Source organism: Necator americanus, chromosome III (assembly GCF_031761385.1).
Source record: "Necator americanus strain Aroian chromosome III, whole genome shotgun sequence".
Classification (NCBI taxonomy): Eukaryota; Metazoa; Nematoda; class Chromadorea; order Rhabditida; family Ancylostomatidae; genus Necator; species Necator americanus.
Genome location: NC_087373.1, coordinates 16,742,670 through 16,761,136, shown reverse-complemented (window position 1 = coordinate 16,761,136; position 18,467 = coordinate 16,742,670). Strand labels below are relative to the sequence as shown.

Genomic DNA, 18,467 nt, shown 5'->3' with positions numbered 1-18,467 from the left:
GAAGACTGCTCTGATATGTTCACGATGAGGAGGCACGGTGTCCTGCTTTTCCTGTTTTGCGTGGTTCCACGGTTATTGACCATTCATACATCCGTTCCTCTGGCACGTCTTCGTTCTGGAACTTTCTATTATTGGCTATGAAAAGACGCAAAAAAGTAGTGCATATGACTTGCAAACATACTTCTTGTGTTTCAGGCTCGACGTTAGAATCACCAGTTTCCATAGGTTCTCCAGAAGTTTGTTCAGTAACAGAATACGGTTTGATTTCGCTGTCTAAGCGAGTTATCGCTTTCTCAAGAGCCATCCTGAACCCTTTGGAGTTCATAATTGGGAAGAGGGGCGGTCTGCTGTTGTCTACCCATCCTTTTGCACGATAATACAGTCTAAAGATAGAAACAGAGATTCGCAAATATTTGAGAAAAATCGTACATTTCATTGTAGCACTGTAACCAATTCGCTGATTGCAGCATTGTAAAGGTGTTAGCAAATTTCCTTTCGGTCTAACAATTTACATTTTGTGCAACATCAAGAATTACGGACCCAAATCCAACAACTAATCTATTCTAAGTAGCGCCTAAATAAATCACAACTTCCAATCAGATTTGTGAAGTGAAGGATTGAACGCCCACAGGTTATGACCACTAGTAGTAAATTTAAGAGCTTTTTACATGTGTGCATGAGTTCTTTTTTTTCAACGTTTTCAACGAAGTTGACGTGCGCAGTATTCTACTCCTCTAAGTGGGTGCAACTAAAATAGAAGAGAGGGAAGTTATTTTGATGTCAACAGGACGTTTCTCTATTAAAACTACAACAATGTATCGTATGGGAAAATCAAAGAAGGAAAAGGCATATTCGGAAGAAATTCCGACAGTTACCGTGGGTAAAGCTCTGCCAAGAAAAACTACCCACATGAAGGGAGAGATAAAGGATTTAAAGATAGAATACGTATGAAATTGCATTTCAAAAGAATCAAGATTCCTTTAAAACATCTTTCAATTTGATTCGTTACAGAAGTTGCGCCAATAGTAGTTCTTCAAGAACAAAACAATCTATTCTATTGCCTTTCATATATAGTTGTCGTGCGAGATCCTAGCACCGTTAGACGGTGCTGCAACATCGCTTGTTGTTCGATAAATACTTGACGTTCAAAAAGTCCGAAAATTGAAATGGAATAATAGGGACCAATAAGGGCAGCTATCACAGATTTGATGTGGTGCGGAACCCACAAAGGATAGAATATTCCAGAACGAAAGCGTAGAGTTCCGATAGAAGATTGCGGAACCTTGCGTGACTCCGCGCATCTTTCCGTTGTGAAAACGCCGTGGAAGACGATGTTTTTCTTCACGACGATTTCAGTTGTAACGAACCACCTTCGCGCCGCATCCACCAACGATCAGTTGAAAATCAGTTATGTCATTTTGGCAGCCTACTCATGTAAAACCAAGGAGTAGGCTGCTGAGGAGAGTGGAACGTGCACATACACCACGTCAAAATCGTAATACGCTGCCTTTAACGCTAACTTCTCCATCCTTTCCCGCTTTTGGCGTTAGTTTTACTGTGTCGCAACAATTCTGTACAGAAAGCTAAATTCATTGAAAACAAATTTTCTAACTAAAAAGAATATGTACCCTGGCCATTCTCTTTCAACAAGCTCCTTGACAAGTTTCTTGAAATTGCTCGGGGGGTCCTTGTAGATCTGAAAAACACATGTAAGAAACCTGTACGTTTAGTTCTGTGAACTAATTAGGTTGATTAGGTTACCGCATAGGTCCCTTCCAGTTTTTTCTGAATGACACTCTGTTGTAAACACCTAGTCATCTGAGGTATGTACCATTCCTATTCACCCCTAGACGTCAACACTCGGGCAATTTGTCAACTGCCTCTTCCCAAAATTTTTGGGGTTGGAATTTAAAAAAATCGCAGAGTACCGAGTGCCTTTCTAATCTCGTGCAACAGTGGCTCCTCACTCCGATCTACGCACTATCTCTCACTCAGAAGGTTTTCGTACAGGGACCACCTCTCGACGCTAGTGATGAGCTTCTTACGTCCTAATAAAATCTGGATATCCTTTGAAAGGAGAGAAGAGAGAGGTATGTGCTCTTCCTTCTCGCAAGATCAAACACTCGACAGCTCGTGGGTTACCCATCGACCAAGTTTCTGGGCATTGCTAATCTTCGCAAGGCCAAATGCGACATAGAATGCGACGCGGAATGGTAAAAGTCAAGAGGCGTCGCTGACACTTTGTTGGTAGCGGGTCCACCTCTGCAGAAGTGCAGAAGAACGGGAGCCTGACGAAGAAGGACGAAGGAGGATCTGTCCAGTTCATTGAAAAAAAAAAAAAAACTATATTCCATACTAACAGGTAAGTGAGCGGTAAACCACAGCACGTATATGATTTTGATGATCCCATGTTTCCCATAACAAACGAGGGATATGCGATCATCAAAAACTATGTAGGAAACTGATGCGGCAGCCTAATAATTTGAAACTTTATGGTGTCCAGTGAAAAGGCAGAATTCCGTTATTTTAAGTTGAAGTAGTTCTTGGCTTAAAACTTAAAACTTAAGCAGGAACGGGGGTCTAATGAACGACCGGAAGCGATGTCTGCAAATGCAAAAAGTAATTCGCTAATAATTAATACCAACTGAAAACGCAGTCGTCATTAGTGGTTAACAATCTGTCGCGACTTTTTAACACTCTCTTGTGCCGGAACTCACGATCAGATTGCCCTGGGTGAGACTGGAACGGGCCTTAAAGACCCGATAATGTATACCTGTCAGCGGCTCGCGATGCGCCACTAGTTTCATTCAGACAAAACCGAATGAAAAAAAAAACGCGGAATATGAATTCATTGTTTCTGAAACTGTTCTGTCCTGGTTAAAAGGCTGCAGAATGGCCTCATGGATTTCATCTCAGTTCTAACTTTCCAAACAAAAAAAAAAAAAACATCGAAGTAAGGTTGTTCCAGCGACGTAAATGTGGTTTAAATGATTTCATAGAGTCCGTGCAAAGTTGTTTTCAGGTCTGCACTTTTTCGAGTTACACCAGTTAATATCGATAGCTTTTGATTTGACATTCGCTGTAAATCTTGACAGATGAAATTTATGCCCTCTTCATCAAGTGTCGCAAAAAGTGGCAGGCCATGTACAGATACTCCTTCACATTTTCTAGGGGCACCGTAACGAAACTGGCAAACCCGTACATTGCAACTTTTCGGCAAACCAGGGTAAAATACCTTGAGCAAATATTCCAGAGAATTGATTGTAGCAGTTTCGTTGTAACGTTTAGATCTGTCTGCCATTTCCGATTGTTGTTTTCGAGATTCATAACCTGCTTCGTTGTAGTACGGTTCTGGTACCAAGATCAACGCTAAAAGATCCTTTCAATGGTGTGTATTATTAAATTAGAAACATCACCTACCTTGAATTGATAGCAGCACTTGTAGAAGATTTGAAGTCGATGGGTTCCAAGTTTCAACTCCCTGAATATAAGTGATGGAATGATTCACGACCACTAGAATCACCTCAATCTATTCACCTGTCCAGACCAAGTACCCAAAAGACTCGTACAAACTTTCCCGTTCTGGTACAAGTTTGGATTAAGTTGCTCTTGCGAATAGGCCACGTATGTTACCTGAAATTTTGCAGAAAATAGCACGCTAAAGGTGATTTAAAAATTCATAAATTACTGTCGAAGTATATGAAGTACCTCAGGAGGTTTTTCTGGATAATCGTTAGGAAGTTTGATGGTAAAATAAAAAGGAGTAGAGTCAAAAGGAGTTCCGGATGGTCCCATTATAAGCACATGGATAATATTCAACCTGTAGGAATGAGTTGTGACGAAAAATGAGCTTACGAGAAACCTGCCATGTTTGTTTATAACTCACCTATTCGCAAATGCGTGGACGTGAATGCTATCAGGGACATGTTCAGCGAGCATTTTGTGCTCTTTGAAGACAGTGGTGTAAAATTTTCGATTCGGTATGAAACCGGAAGAGTCAGTAGATTCTGGGCATTCATCTAGCACCTAAATGTCAGCTCCGAAGAATGTGAAAATGTATAAGTGTCGGGGAGACACATCTGTCATTAAGGGGTAAAGAAGGAATAGCCTTACCTTATCAGTTTTTATACTACATCATGTATCTTTCACTATCTGTAGGGTGGACGCATTGCATTGATGTTATGGTTCTATCGCTTCGATTAATTGGCAAAAAATTCTTCAGAGCTATTTTTAAAAAGAAGACGCTCTTCGTTCTGTGATAAATTATACTCAAATCCAGTTTGAAGTTTCACTCAGTAAACCGGTGAGAGAGGCCATCTCCCCGGTTCACTAAGATTCATGGCCCACTTATATTAATTACACTAGTCGAATAGTCCTGCGAATATAAATATTGTCTTCGTTTCCAACCATCCTAGAATGAATTTTTGTCAGCAGTCATCGCCTGAGATTATGATTATGGATACGATGATACTCCTTTTTGGGAAGTCAACTTCACTGAGTTCTGGAATACTTCCTCAGAAATTATGTCAAAAGTATCAAAATTAACATATAAAGTGTTAGTGGTGCCTTCTAATAGATTTCTGGTCATCTAAAAATGCTCAGAAAGTAATAATGAAAAGACAAACCGTGAATGTCCCTTTATTTCGGTCAGTTTTTGTGTCCATCGAAGTCAGAGTAGATCGCTGTTTTAGACTACACGCATCACTGCAAAACCAAATTACTCGTGGAAAGGATAGCCCCACAAACCATGAAACAGTTGTAATCTCTATGATGATTTTTTTTTCCAAACAGCACTGAAGACAACTCACTACCTTGTAGTATTGGGATTGCCGATTTCCTCCAATTTCTGTGAATACGCTACCACTACCTAAACAAGGTAGTCGCAATAGGTATGACAAGAATAGTGTAGAGTCAAAACGACATGAAGCAGAGTACAGTTGCGTAAGAGCGCTCGAAGCGGTGCAGTGGAGCGCAGCGGTGAGAATCGAGATGGGGTTCTTGCTACGAATATCCTTCGCTGCAAATCACCATGGTCTCACCTCGATTCCAACTGTTTTCTCCAGCGCGCCGCTTCGAGCGCAACCGCTTACGCAACTGCACCGTACATCAAGTCGCTTTGACCCGACTATGCGTGACCGAGGGTGCATGACTGTCCCATCTTCCGCTTCACTCCTAACAGTGTTGAGTTTATTTGTAAGGTATTTCATACAATTTACCACATGAATTCATTTTCAATGCCTCTAAGTTATAGCCAAACGAAAACCACTTAGACTGCTGCGACCTAGAGAGCGGTAAAACTCTTGTACAGGGTTCGCCAGGCCTTCCGCACATAAACTTGGTAATTCAACACAAATTGGGGTTTCAAGATGGTACAAACTACCACTTTCAGTAAATACAGTCGGCTTAGAAAGGGCTGAAACATAAAGTCACGAAGGATTCTCGGTAAATGTGTGCACTGAGCTCCCTCAATGCGTGCGCGAAACTCCCCGGACCTCTTTTCACTTTTTTTGAAACAGCTTCTCACAATTTTCTTTGTGTAATGAAGATGTTCATGAATAGGATAACACAGTCTTAGTAAAGTCTTTTTCATTAGTTTTTCCTAGTACTTATTTTGGTCCTGGGGGGCCTCCAAGATCTTAGTTTGCAGAGATTTGGTTTCTTTTCCACCCTTCTTTGCAATTGTGCAAAATTTTCTTCAAAATACGAAGAAAAATGCTAGTTCAGAAGATTCTTCTTATTCCAGGGCATCTCTTCAATTACCTCAGTTTGAATTTACCCCACTTTTTTGTAGCTTAGCTAGTTAGCCTTCTTTTAGGGTACCATTTGAAATTTTGATGCCTCCGCTGACTTGAATGACAAGAGTATCGCGGCGATACCCAGTATTCCGTATAGGAAATTATTTGTTGACAATTACAAAAGGATTATTAGGATACCTGCTTATACATAGAATCGAAGGAATACATTTTGGTGAACGTTGCTAAATACTTCGCCAAATCATGATCGTAGAAGTCCACAGATCGCCTAAAATAGAAATAGAAGAGTATAATTCATGCAGCAACTCGCACCTCTTACGAATACTAGCGCCATTAAACCTCATCTCATACTCTAGCTCACACTCCTGCTACAACAGTACCGTCTTGTGCAGAAAATCGACTACACCCACATGTCCACAGCTGAATTTAAGGAGAGTACCTTTGAAACGCTCAGCATATAACAGTAGGAAATGTCGCACAATTTTTTTTTAGAAATATTTCTGAAACTATGTAAAACATCATTAAAAACGCAAAATTGAAGCCAGAAGCAACGAAGTAACAGCTTCAAGAAAACACTACACTAGGGAAAACTTATAACACCGGCATAGAGCAACGTTTTGTGTTCAGGCATTAGGGAGAAAAGTGCCAAGAAGATTTTTTATTGAAAAGAAACATCATGATAGAAAAGTGTGCATCTCAGTTTACTCAACAAATTTTCAGCTGGTGCACCTCAACCAAAATTTTTGGAAAAATACGGCAAGTAGAACCAGCAAGGAAAATGTAAGCGTAGCACTCTTTCAGGAGCAAAATTTCTGTAAGTTCGGAATATAGACCGAGAGTCCTTGTTGTAAAGAGACATGAATTTCACTATCACTTTTTTCCTTGAATTTTAGAATAGCAGCGAACAGAAATGTTTGTGTTCAAGAATTTGCGCATTTTTTTTAAAGATCTACAACTAACTAGGAGTTAGATGAGGTTAGATATGTTATTACGCAGTGTTGAAGATAAGCTGTCAGAAGCAGCATTCGGGAGAATTTTTGAGGTCTCTCCATGAATGGGTGAACCAAAAAACAATTTACAAGTATCCTTTCCTTTCTGTAACCTTTTCCTTCTCAAATCTATGGAAAACTATGTGCGAATTTCACTTGCTCGCTTGAAAAACATTATGTAACGATAGATAGTTGCGTAAACTTGGAGAACTATTCAGACAAATTAAGATATCAAGAGTTTTCGCATGAACAAAAAAACTAGAATTAAGCTATCAGAAAATTGACGTGGAACACAAGATATGTTCGTGGAGCTAAGCACAGGTGCGGTAAGGAGAAGCATGGCTAAGCAATTTTTCCTTTGGTTTTCTCTCCCTTTAAATAAAAAATCAACACATTCACAATTTCATTTCATGTACGCTTTGTAGCGTGACAATGACAACACATAGATAATTTTTGTTTCTATGACATGTCACAATGAAACGGAAATTGAAAAACGACAGCTAAAGATAAATTATTGAGAGCTCATCCGACATGGAAAAAGCGAGGACCCAAATTGTCAGGAAAAGAATGCAAAAACATCAAGATACTGGGATTTCAGAAACTCACTCATAATTTACCAAAGGTATATATAATGAAATATCCATCTCATTCATTCAGAAAATACTTGTACAACAAAGGGTCTATTTTAGGGTGAGGTGTCTAGTTTATAGATTATTTTTGTCCACATGAATCTTGGAGTAAAACGGTATCTTCAATTCCGACCATGCTTTGAAATATAGGCATTTGATCCTCATCGTTAAAATATATCCACATCGCAGTTTTCATGTTTATGAATTGAAACAATGAATCAGGTCCAGGAAATACATTAAAGTGTGGTGAAACTATAGAAACATGACTAACGGAAAGTGCTTCCACATGTTTACATAGTCGGGTTAACGGAAACCTTCTCGCACTGTTCAGGTGAAAACTGAGAAGGCTCCCGCTTGTTTTATGAATACCGATCTTTTGTCCGGCCGGCCCGTTAAAGGCATCACTCCACGAATCTGAAGTGGTACGGATTTCAGGTGGAGTATTCGTATACGGGATAGTAGATTATGGAGAGGAGGGTGATTCCATCCATTTCCTCCTAGTTGCCGTAAAAAACGGCCCGGAAGATGCGGCGCCCCACGAGGCTGGCGCGCTCCAGTCGAATTCCCTGTAGAAAACAGTGCGCCAGAACGGCTGAAGCCGTATCTTCCGGGCCATTTTTTACGGCAATTAGGAATAAATGGACGGAATCACCCCCCTCTCCATAGTCTCCCATCCCGTGTACGAATACTCGACCTGAAATCTGCACCACCTCAGATTCGTGGGGTGATGCCTTTTAACTTAGCAGAAGGGTTTGAAAGACGCTTTCGGGGACGTTCAATAGGACGACAAGAATAAAGCAGAGACAGCACGCTGCACTATGCCCGACAAAACGACTCAAATGAAATTGGAAAATGACGAAAATTTCCGCTGTTTTTAGGTAGGGTACCTATAGGTCAGCAAAAGATTATACTGCTCTAGCAAAACACATGTCCTTATTTTATAAGACGTGCGAATCATCTTTCCAAACGTGTTTTGACGTTTTTAAGCGTCCCCACCATATATTGTGGAGAGGTCTCAGCTCCGAAAACCTCGTACGCTTCTTTTATCACTGGTTAAAGAACAGTTCGTGCCATATGAAGGAATTAAGAACTCCTTAGAAAGTACAGCCCCCAATTTCTCCTGAACCGAACCAACAACTTCTTCGGGACATTCATATTATCTCCAGTGGGATTTCAATATCGTAGAATAGACGATCTCCGAATGACTCACTCAAAATGACAAAAAAAAAGAAACGAAATGACTCACACATAGGTGACCAACTCATGAAGGGTTGGATATTCTATGAATGGTGCCGATTCATACTTCTCCGAAAATACGCAGTTAAGCTGGAAAGAAACTGCGATACTGTTGAACTCGAAGGAAGCACTAACGAAATGAAATTTTGAACTCATGAATGATCAAAAAATTATCTCTTAAACACTCACTCCTTTCCAAATGGAATTTTCTTTAAACACGTCATAATGCAGCAGGCCACAACGGTGTAATAGCACAAGAGCCGAGGCAAAAGTATGGATGCGCTATAACATTCAATTAGCTTCTTTGGAACGAACTAAAAAGAAAGGAAACTTACTGCTTTGTTGTAATCCTCATTTTTTCTATTACTGACTGACTCATTTTCGAAACCTGCTTGCGTATTGGGATAACACACAATAAGGTGAGAATTATCAGTAGGACAGCTATGGAATTCTAATGCCTGAGTAATGAGTGAAATAATTAGTTTTGTTCGTTCGACTCCTTTCGCCAATCCTCGAGCAGTTGCTCTTAAACATATCATAAACGTCGGTGGCTGAAATGGAAGGATGAAATGTGTAGTATGTTATATTATAACTATATCTCGTGAAAAAGAATGATCAACATCTCTTCATATAAAAAAGCTAGCGTCTATGTGTCCAGTGTGTGCTGACGCTTAAAATACATATGCAGTATAGTTTACGTACACAGTATATTATATTAGCAGCATACTGATAATAAAAAATCAGGTTGCAGTGACTATACAATTGGAATGTACCATAAAACACACTTTTAGTGCACAAAACACATTAACTGAGATATGCAAAAAACGTATAAAAAATTCCTCGACCTCGGTTGATCCTGCTGGCACAGAAGTAGTGCACCTTCTTTTGGCAGTAGGAGGATATGGTTCTCCTGCTTCATCCTGAAAAAAAGAAGCAGCTTCAGAACTGATTTCGAAAAGGTATGACAGAAACTACTGAATGGATTTTAACCATAACGTCCACTCACACGAAGTTTTTTTTTAATCTCATCGAATCTTATTTCCTTCTTATCCACAACGCTTAGCTTCTGGTTTTTAAACTTAAAGAAAGTTAGTAGTTAGGAGATCGCAATTTGAATGCGGTAAATTCGAGAAAAACTAATACTTACAGCGGAGAAAATATGTGTTGTAAAGTGGTGGGTAGCTTCACTCAATGAAGAGAAACCTCATGATGCATATGCATTCGTGATTTCAGATGATTATTTTTTGCCCAGAAATAATTAGAGCAGGCAATTAGCACTGTTCACAGTCACTTGATCTCAATTCTTTGGTGGCGAGACTACTTGGGGCGTCTCCGGGTTTGCAAGCAAGTATGGATAAAAGTGATTTTACGCTTGCCTCGCGATGTAAGTCCATTCAAGAGACAGTCCCCTTTCTGCTGTCTCAATACTGATTCATCCATGTAGATGTAGGTATATGCATGTACAGCTGTGTTTAAGTGCGCATACTTGTCTAGCTAAACTGAATAGGAAGCACGTGGTGATTCACGCCCCCCCCGTAAGTTCAGATTGCAGCCATGACTCGGCCGTCCATGCGTAAAAATAATTTTCTTGACTAATGTAGAGCACCGTAAGTAACGACGGTTACCAGAAGTTAGATTTTTTCAAAGTTAGTTCAAAGACCTACATATGCGGTTACGAGGAACCAAAGACCGAGTCGAAGGATCTGATCTGTTTCCAAGAGATGAGAAATGGAAAGTCTGGTGAAAACGACGGAATTAGCGGAGAAATGCTTAAGTTTCTTCCTACGTCTGGGATTCGTGAGATGACAAAGATCATCAGCTCAATATGGATAGACGAAAGGATACCTGATTCGTGGAGGTAATACGCTATCATAATTCCCCTCTACAAGAAGTTAACTCAGGGAATTATCGAGGAATCTCTTTGCTGCGTGTAATGCACAAAGTTTTGAAACGGATTATCCTAGACCGACTTATTAAACATCGCGATGAAACAACGTGCGATGAGCAAGCTGCCTTACGCCCTGGCCGATCTACAATTGAGCAGGTGTTCACCGTTAGGTGAGTGATTGAAATCTGCCAGATATTATATCTGTACTAGGTATTCAAGGCCAATGCAATAGCCTTTCTGGACTTTTAAGCCGCTTTCGACTTTCCTCATCAAGGCTGTCTTCTCAACGCCCTCCGTCCAGATGTAGTTCGTTCGCTTGCTTGATGACATGAATAAAGCAAGCGAACAAATTTTCCTGGTACTCCATCGAACTGCTGCAGTTCAAAACAACAACGAATAACTGCTGCAATTCAAACACCAGCAGGATGAACAACACCGTTTGAGGTGGTGACTGGAGTAAGAGAAGCGGCAGTGGCAGGGCGTTTGCTGTTCAACTTCGTTATCGATGACATCATGCGAAGAACAGTCTATCAGTGTCCTGCCTACATCGTCTTAGCACCATCAGAGTGCCCCTTTACTGATCTCGAATACACCGACGATGTTGGTATATTCGTGGAAAGCAGTACAAAACTTCAACATGTTGTCAACTTTATGTCGAAGCTGGCTGCAGCTTATGGACCACGTCTACGCTCTAATAAATGCAAGCAGATGTGGGTCTCTTCGAGACCCCGAACGGGAATCAGGGTGGAAGGACAACCGATCGAACTGAACCCTGAAACCTGTTACCTGGGCTGCACGCTGAAAAACAACGGCAGCTACGAGAAAGATATTCAGTAAAGATGCGCTAAGGCTATTTCTGCATTTTCTGCGTTTATTTCTTTTCCTTAACAAAATGCGTGTGGTCAACCGCCAACCAACGAAGTCAAGCTGCGAGTCTCCTATCCGCAATTCGCCCCATCATGATGTACGGATCAAAGACTTACCAACTACGGTGATGGACAGGCTTGATTGCACGGAAAGAAAGCTGCTTAGACGACTACTTGGTTACTTTTGACCTAGGATATGCCACAATGACGCGGGAGCTGATGTGGAGTACCGGCGGATGACATGTGGAAGGTATCAACATCTTGCACCGCCATCGAAAGTGGCTACAGAAAATCGCATTTGCTTCTTTGGTCATATATTAAGGAGACCAGCAGATCGCCTTCTTCAATGAGTTTTGAGAAGTTTGTCGGACTCAAGTTGGAAGAGACCATCTTGCTAAAAACGGAAGTTCTTAACTAAGGTGGTGAAAGAGGAGCTGAGGACACTCGGTGTAGATAGGCAGTTCAGGTGAGACGTAAAGTTTCGCATTTTCAATATGGAATAACGACGGATGGATTGATTCCGTACAAGCTCTCACATAACATCGAGAAGGTTGGGCAGAGCTATGTGCAAGGACCCCACATCTCGGCGAAGATGCGGGTAATTGCGTCAAGTGATGATATCAACCCCCGATTAAGTCAAAGTAAGTCGGGAAGGATCCGTACAATCTAAATACTCATACAAGCAAGCTTCTTTTTAGTGATTTTATGTGATGCAAGCGAAGGACAATGAGTTCAACAGAGCTAACCGAAAAGAAATGATTTCGCCTACTAAATCGAAAAGTCGTGAATGACTCTCCCATTCCATCGAGAAAGGTCTACTCCCGTCATAGAAACATGTCCTCCAAAGGTTCTCTTTTCCTAAAGCTTAATGTGAGGTGCTGTCGACGAGAAAAGATGGGAGAAATCAGACAGCTCTGAACACTCTGGCAGGCCTCTTCATCATCGTTATCGACGTAGAGAGAAAGATGGATATTCGAAAGATTTCACAATTTCGCCGAAATATCCAATATAATATATAATATATAATATTCACTCTCGATAGCGAAATGCAAAAGTAAGAGATGATAACACGGAAGTGATAATTGATGGTAGGCAGTTACAGCAACATTGCTTCGCAAATGTAACACTTGTAACACGAAAAATTAGGCAGGTGGAAGCAGTGAGGGCTGACTGGTGGGTCTGGGGAAGATTGGTTCACAGCTCAACCTATAGAAGATGTTCATGAGAAGAGTATGTGCATGTGATGTCCCGAATTCATGTTTAGAGGAAAAATATAAATGCTTGACAATGCAGCCTTCTTCTCAGACGTTCCTGTTGGTTGAAATCGTCAATGTTCCTGGAGGCGCATATAGACTACATTACATTAGATTAGAGTTACAGAAATGTACATGGATCATGTCCTCACTGCTGCAAAATCAAACTTCTCGGCATTAAAACAGATAGCCTTCGGAGCGTTAGCACTGTTAATGTCGCGAAAACCCTCTTACTGCTTCGTACTCTGACATCAACTCCGTTATCAAATCATTAGCGGAATTTTGTTCTGCGCCCGTCGTCTTTCAGACATATCATGTCGGTACTCATCTTGAAGACTAAAAAGCCTCTCTTGCGGAACCTCATCTTGACGCTGAGAAGAAATGAACAGTGAACTGAAAAGAGCACTCGAATGCTATGTCCTAAGGGGTTCTATATTGTCGAACGCCAACTGACGGATGTTTCTCGTCAGAACGTTGTTAAACTCTCATCTTTCATTTTCACTGCTCTTCAAATGTTAGAATGGATAACCTTTGCCACGAAAAAAAAAATGACTTGAACGTGAACTGGGAGCGTCTGTTCACATAGGTCAACCAGGGACATTACCTGACGTGGGCATATGCTTCGCAGGATAATGCCACTTTCCATTAAAATGTTGTTGAAATCCAATCGTCGCAATCGCATTGATTCAAACAATGACCACCTGCTGGCCAGGTATTTTAGACATCGACGCCTTCATTTCGTCATAGAAGGCGTCTCTACTGCTGTCTTGAGTGGTTTCCGTAGTTGCGTGAGCACTTACGATCCAGAGTTTGCGCCTTTCTTTTCTTTTGATTCCCCAGTCGTATGAAGGCGCATCTTGACGATGTTCAGCCAAAATCTTCCACCATGTTTTCGTAGTCGTTCCTGATCACAAAAGCTGACGCGCAGACATGTGCCTTTATTTAGTATTTATTTATTTAGTATCGCCGAGTATATGGTGCAATCTCCAATGCTGATGACGGCTGGTCTCTGACGTGTCAACGTGTTCCCTGTTGTGCAAACTGCGCAGAAAGATCTTGTTGGAATTCCTATTCGACAATGTACAAGAGTTCAGCGTGACGAACCGGATAATGATTGATTACATGTTCCCTTTAGGCTTTTGACTTCTCCGGTTGTGTGCTATGGTGATGTGCTGGATAACAACACCTCTTCGCAATAAAAGGGAATCTCAAGAAACAAAACAGTGCATACTGTATAGTTTGCACACTCAAATTGTTGATTGCTTTCGTATAAAATGACCACAAACAGGCGGTAACCAAAATCGCATATGCAGCTCCATATATAGGTGTGTCCTTTAGGTAATAGATTTAGCAACAACCATTAGACAAAAGCCGATGTGAACAGAAAGCGATTTTTTTCAAGAAGAACTGTCACACTGGAAGGATGAAATGAAGGGAAATGTTACTGGCGTCTTCTTGCGCAAAATGAAAACTAGCGGGAGGACAGATTATACAAAGCGTAATAAACAATTGGGTTCACCTCCATGAATCCACGAATGAATCAGTAGTGCAAAATTTTGTTATCTGAACAGCATTATTTTGTGCACTAATGAATTCAGCTTCTTAGAAAATGGTTACGTGTCTCAAAAATGACTTGCCTGCATGCCGAGTCCTATACGCTCTAATAAAAACCCTAACTCTCTAACACTCTAATAAAACTAGAACTCTAACAATACTTTATCTGAGAACGGCCTCGCATCGAATAATCCAGGTGATTTTAAAGTGAGACCTATCATAAGTGGTACTGGGGGCCCACAGATAGAATTTCCTGACTACTCGACATAATCGTAAATCAGCACCTCAAATAGGTCTTCGCCAACCTCAGTAGTTCTAAGTTTCCTTAAACAATTACGAAGCACCTCGTCCAACGTGAATGTGTAGCAGTCCTCTGATGTCACGTCACTCTATACGAACGTTTCAAGCGATGCCGCGATGCGGGCTGTTTAAAAAAAATTGCTCACGCAGAACTAGGCTTCATTGAATATGTACGGACTGAACATTAGGTGAATCATGACGCTGATAAATAGGTGCCTTAATTGCTCTATTTTTCAACGGTCAGGACAGTAGTACCAACAACTTTGAGGCCTAGCTATGGGACAAAGGCTGGTGCCAACTCTCGCCATTGTTTTCATGTCCAAGATTGAAAAACCTATAATCGACCGCAAACCACTGCTAAGGGTCGCTACATAGATGTCAGAAAAGATTCCGTTTTGTTTACCTTACACATCTGAAATGTAAAGTAAAAAAAGAACGAACAGAGCTGTACGGTACGTATGACCAACACCCGGCTGCATGATTTGCATGATATGGCAGAGGGTGATTGCGTGATATCATAAATAGTGCACCGTATCACTTGCAAGTTATGTTGTGACGAATACATAGCAGAAAGGGGACGCTCACTGTGTGTTCATCAAGATGGACTCGCAAAATCTGAACTCCCCACCCCACTTCGAGCACTCCGTAGAATAAATCAGCAAAACTCCGAAATAGGAGTAGAAGCTACTAAAGTATCGTTCGAGTCCGAGGTCACAGCACGCAGAACACTAGAGGCATTTTGGATTACCGCCAAAAGTCCAAAAATGAACAAGAAGGATAAGTGCATTGCGATCACAAACGAATTAGTCTCACATCAAAATCTTCGCGGGTTTTGATCTACGGGGTGGGAGGTCAGGCCTCTATTAAAAAAAAAAACCCCTTTTGGCTCGTAGTTGTGGTATGTGGTGGACTGTTGCGTTACCAAATCTAGCGAATGAGATGAGCATTAGCCAATGTGTTTCTGTTTGAATTCACCTACCGTTTGAATGTTTTCTATAGGGTGATAAGGCGCTTGAGAGAATAAATCACTAATGGGTTTGATTTTTTCAGGCTCTGACGAAGGCGAAAGCGCCGAAACGTTAGATGTTAATTGATATCACCACTAATCTTGGCCACAGCTCAAGCAAATCAATAAAGAAGAAAAATAATTTTTTATTGGATAATCACCCTTTTTAGGCGTAACAGACAAAAAGGATGAACTCTCATGCTTTAGTCAATGAAGGAACCCGTTGTTTTCTTTGGTTCTTTGGTTGATTTGTATTTGGTTTTGTATTCCTTCAAGTTTTTCTTAATTCTTATTGTCACTCACAAAAGAGAATGCAGTGAAGTGCGAGTTCTTAGCGATTATGAAAAAGACAAGTCAAGGCCTTCAAAGTAACCGGGTTGAACCGCTACGACACTGTGAAAAAGGCGAGTCAAAGTATGAGTAAAGTAAAATGTAAATTTTTCAACTGTCCCAACCTTCCAACAGAGAAGGCAAGCAGGCCACGAAGAAAAAGGGCTGGGAAAGAATCAGATTGCAGAAAAAAGAGGCTACGAAGTTGCAGTCTAGTCCATCATATTAGAAAAGTTAGATAAGCATCGTTGGGATTTTGTAATAATGATAGCAATCAAGTAACTGAACATTCACAATAGCCGGTAAAGATCAGTTTCATATCGATAAAAGCAAGTGTTGTCTTCAAAGGCTCAATAGATCACCTTTTTCCTTCTCAAACCTTCGAACCTCAACCGACAATGCGGCTCAATGGTGAGCTGCACTTTTTCGTCGCGCGGGAGAATGCGGTTCATCGTTGAGCCGCACGCTTCTCAACGGTTATTTTTCATAATTTCGCAGTTTTCAAAAAGTTTTTTGCTCTCAACTGGTCCGTCATCTTCGAATAACACCGCACAAAACATGGGCTTGCAAAAAAGTTTCTTTCTTTTGAAAACAGGTAAGAAATTCAAACGTTATTTTGCACATCACATTTTTTGTGCATTCTTTTAGAATGCACTAGAAAGGTTCAATCCGAAAATGGTTTTTACATTTATGACAAATAATCCAATAAAGTTTCTCATTTCAGCGGCATACGTGCCATTAAATCTGGGCCCTTCTCCTGGTCTGTTTACACATTTCCCCGACAATTACTGACAGCGCTTCCTTCTTTAAATATAGGTCGTAAAAGTCGACTGGTTTGTGAAAGCTACGTGACTGATCATGTGGACCTAATTGTTGAGAAAATTTCCAGTCATCACGAGTTTCTGTGTCGCTTGACCATTCGCCAGTTCGCTCTCACTATCTGACACCGACAATGGCTAATTACTTCTCGAATCAGACTCCTTATCTGCAAACAGCACTAACACATCATTGAAGATAGAATCACTTTCTGTATTTTCCATTATATTTTCAGCAGACTCAAGAAGTAGTTTCTTAAAAGTTCTACAAATCGTAAAACTCAATTACCTGTATGTAAGCAGAATGAATGAGAGTAAAAAAAATCTTATTCACAGATAACATGGCAGTAATATATTAAACTAATTATCTCATCAAACTTAAATTATTTTGGTCGCTGAAAACGATGTTTTTTTTTTGTAAACAGTCAGTCAACGCTTGTTGGACATACGCGATTTATTCCTTTCTGTTAAATTTTATCGCTTATTCTTTTCTGTTAGGTTTGGAGACGTCGGAAAATTTCCTCAATCTATGCCCACTCAATGCATGAACAAATTGTTTACATTTAGGCTTTGACTCAACGTTTTCCGCAATATTTCCTCAATAAAACTTCTTTGGAAACTTTTATTTAACCTTTTGCACACTTGTTAAGACCTCGGCTGCACTCCATACTCCTAAAGGGCAAAAAGAAAAACTTTAAGGAGCACTTATGGAGAGAACACAAAACGCGACTTCTGTAATCGGGTAGTTTTACGAAAGAGTGTAAGGAGGTATGACGAATGCCTTGCACAACTTACACAGACTCGATGAACTGCTATAAGGTCTTCTGCCACAGACTGGATATACGCCCAAGACAAATGCCTCGGCTTAAAGCCTGAAATACCATCAAAAAACTCGTGCAGCTTGGAGCGAAGAGGTGTTCGCACTCCATCTTCGTTATGAGTGCAAAAGTGCTCCGATATGTGGTGAAAGATAGGTAACCATTCAGGACAATCGAGTGCACACTGCTTTCTGTAAATAGGAGATATCAACTAGTATAAAACGAAATCCAAACGCTTAAAAATACCGAACTTTGAGAAGACTACTAAGAAAAGAGGGAAGCAATGAGCTGGACTTTAAAAATGAGTATTTCAAAAGGTTATCTATTCATTTTGTTCAACTGTTACCAAATTTTCTCTTGTTCACAAATAGTGGTATTCGTTGGAGTTCTATACTTTCCAATACACCAATTTCTCGGACGGCTGCAGCGCTAGGAGGTATGGCTATGACTGTTCGGTGGACAGTTCGAAACCACATTAGCACTAACCAAGTGTTCTGGGTCGACAAATTGCTTGGTTGATAAAAAAATACGGGCTTGATTTTTACATCTGTAGGTCTCCGTAAATCATTGCTAGGCTGCACAGGTGTTCCTAAATCTTGAGCGATTTTAAATTGAAATCAAACGCATGTGCACATTCTCTAGAGACTGATCAACGTTATGCGCTTTATCTTTTACAAAATTCTCAAATTTCAAAAACCTTACCCTTCCAAGGTTTCGGGAGTTGCCAGTTATGAAAGTCGTGAGAATTCAAAGTAATCAGAAAAGTTTGTGGTAGTCTATATGATTGATATCTAAGAAGTTATTTGCAATTTGTAAGTAGAGTTCTACGTTACAAAATTTTTTTTTCGAACATTACCACTACTTTGACTGAGTTGACAAGGTCGGTATAATTTTCCTTTTTTTTCAAAACTGGTTGATTTCATCTGGTGAAGATTATACAAAACTAGTAAAATAGTGCAGCGACTTTGAAGGAGCCTTCTACGCATTTTTCACTTCTCAACTCTGGCAGATAGAATAATCCGAACCAAAA

At 40.5% G+C, this 18,467-nt stretch overlaps 2 protein-coding genes across 4 annotated transcripts in view; one reads left to right on the top strand and one right to left on the bottom strand.

Annotated features, from left to right (window-relative positions):
- Positions 1 to 19: 19 nt before the first annotated feature.
- Positions 20 to 18,467, bottom strand: part of RB195_009822 (uncharacterized protein) — a gene marked incomplete at both ends in the record, with an annotated part of 30,344 nt that continues 11,896 nt past the window's right edge. For 2 of the 3 annotated variants that reach the window (XM_064190541.1, XM_064190543.1), the window contains 16 exons: positions 20 to 115; positions 182 to 383; positions 1,629 to 1,696; positions 3,236 to 3,369; positions 3,421 to 3,481; positions 3,538 to 3,633; positions 3,709 to 3,820; positions 3,887 to 4,026; positions 4,626 to 4,704; positions 4,812 to 4,867; positions 5,934 to 6,021; positions 8,618 to 8,697; positions 8,797 to 8,889; positions 8,943 to 9,158; positions 9,453 to 9,527; positions 17,415 to 17,628. In XM_064190541.1, coding sequence (XP_064048125.1) covers positions 20 to 115; positions 182 to 383; positions 1,629 to 1,696; positions 3,236 to 3,369; positions 3,421 to 3,481; positions 3,538 to 3,633; positions 3,709 to 3,820; positions 3,887 to 4,026; positions 4,626 to 4,704; positions 4,812 to 4,867; positions 5,934 to 6,021; positions 8,618 to 8,697; positions 8,797 to 8,889; positions 8,943 to 9,158; positions 9,453 to 9,527; positions 17,415 to 17,628 — 1,810 coding nt within the window. Of the gene's footprint in view, positions 116 to 181; positions 384 to 1,628; positions 1,697 to 3,235; positions 3,370 to 3,420; positions 3,482 to 3,537; positions 3,634 to 3,708; positions 3,821 to 3,886; positions 4,027 to 4,625; positions 4,705 to 4,808; positions 4,868 to 5,933; positions 6,022 to 8,617; positions 8,698 to 8,796; positions 8,890 to 8,942; positions 9,159 to 9,452; positions 9,528 to 17,414; positions 17,629 to 18,467 lie in introns of all 3 variants that reach the window. The other variant, XM_064190542.1, reaches the window with a different exon arrangement.
- On the top strand, positions 10,541 to 11,332 carry RB195_009823 (uncharacterized protein; the record flags this gene model as incomplete). Its single annotated transcript, XM_064190544.1, has 2 exons — positions 10,541 to 10,651; positions 10,940 to 11,332. 2 exons carry the CDS (start codon positions 10,541 to 10,543, stop codon positions 11,330 to 11,332), a joined length of 504 nt encoding a protein of 167 aa, XP_064048127.1.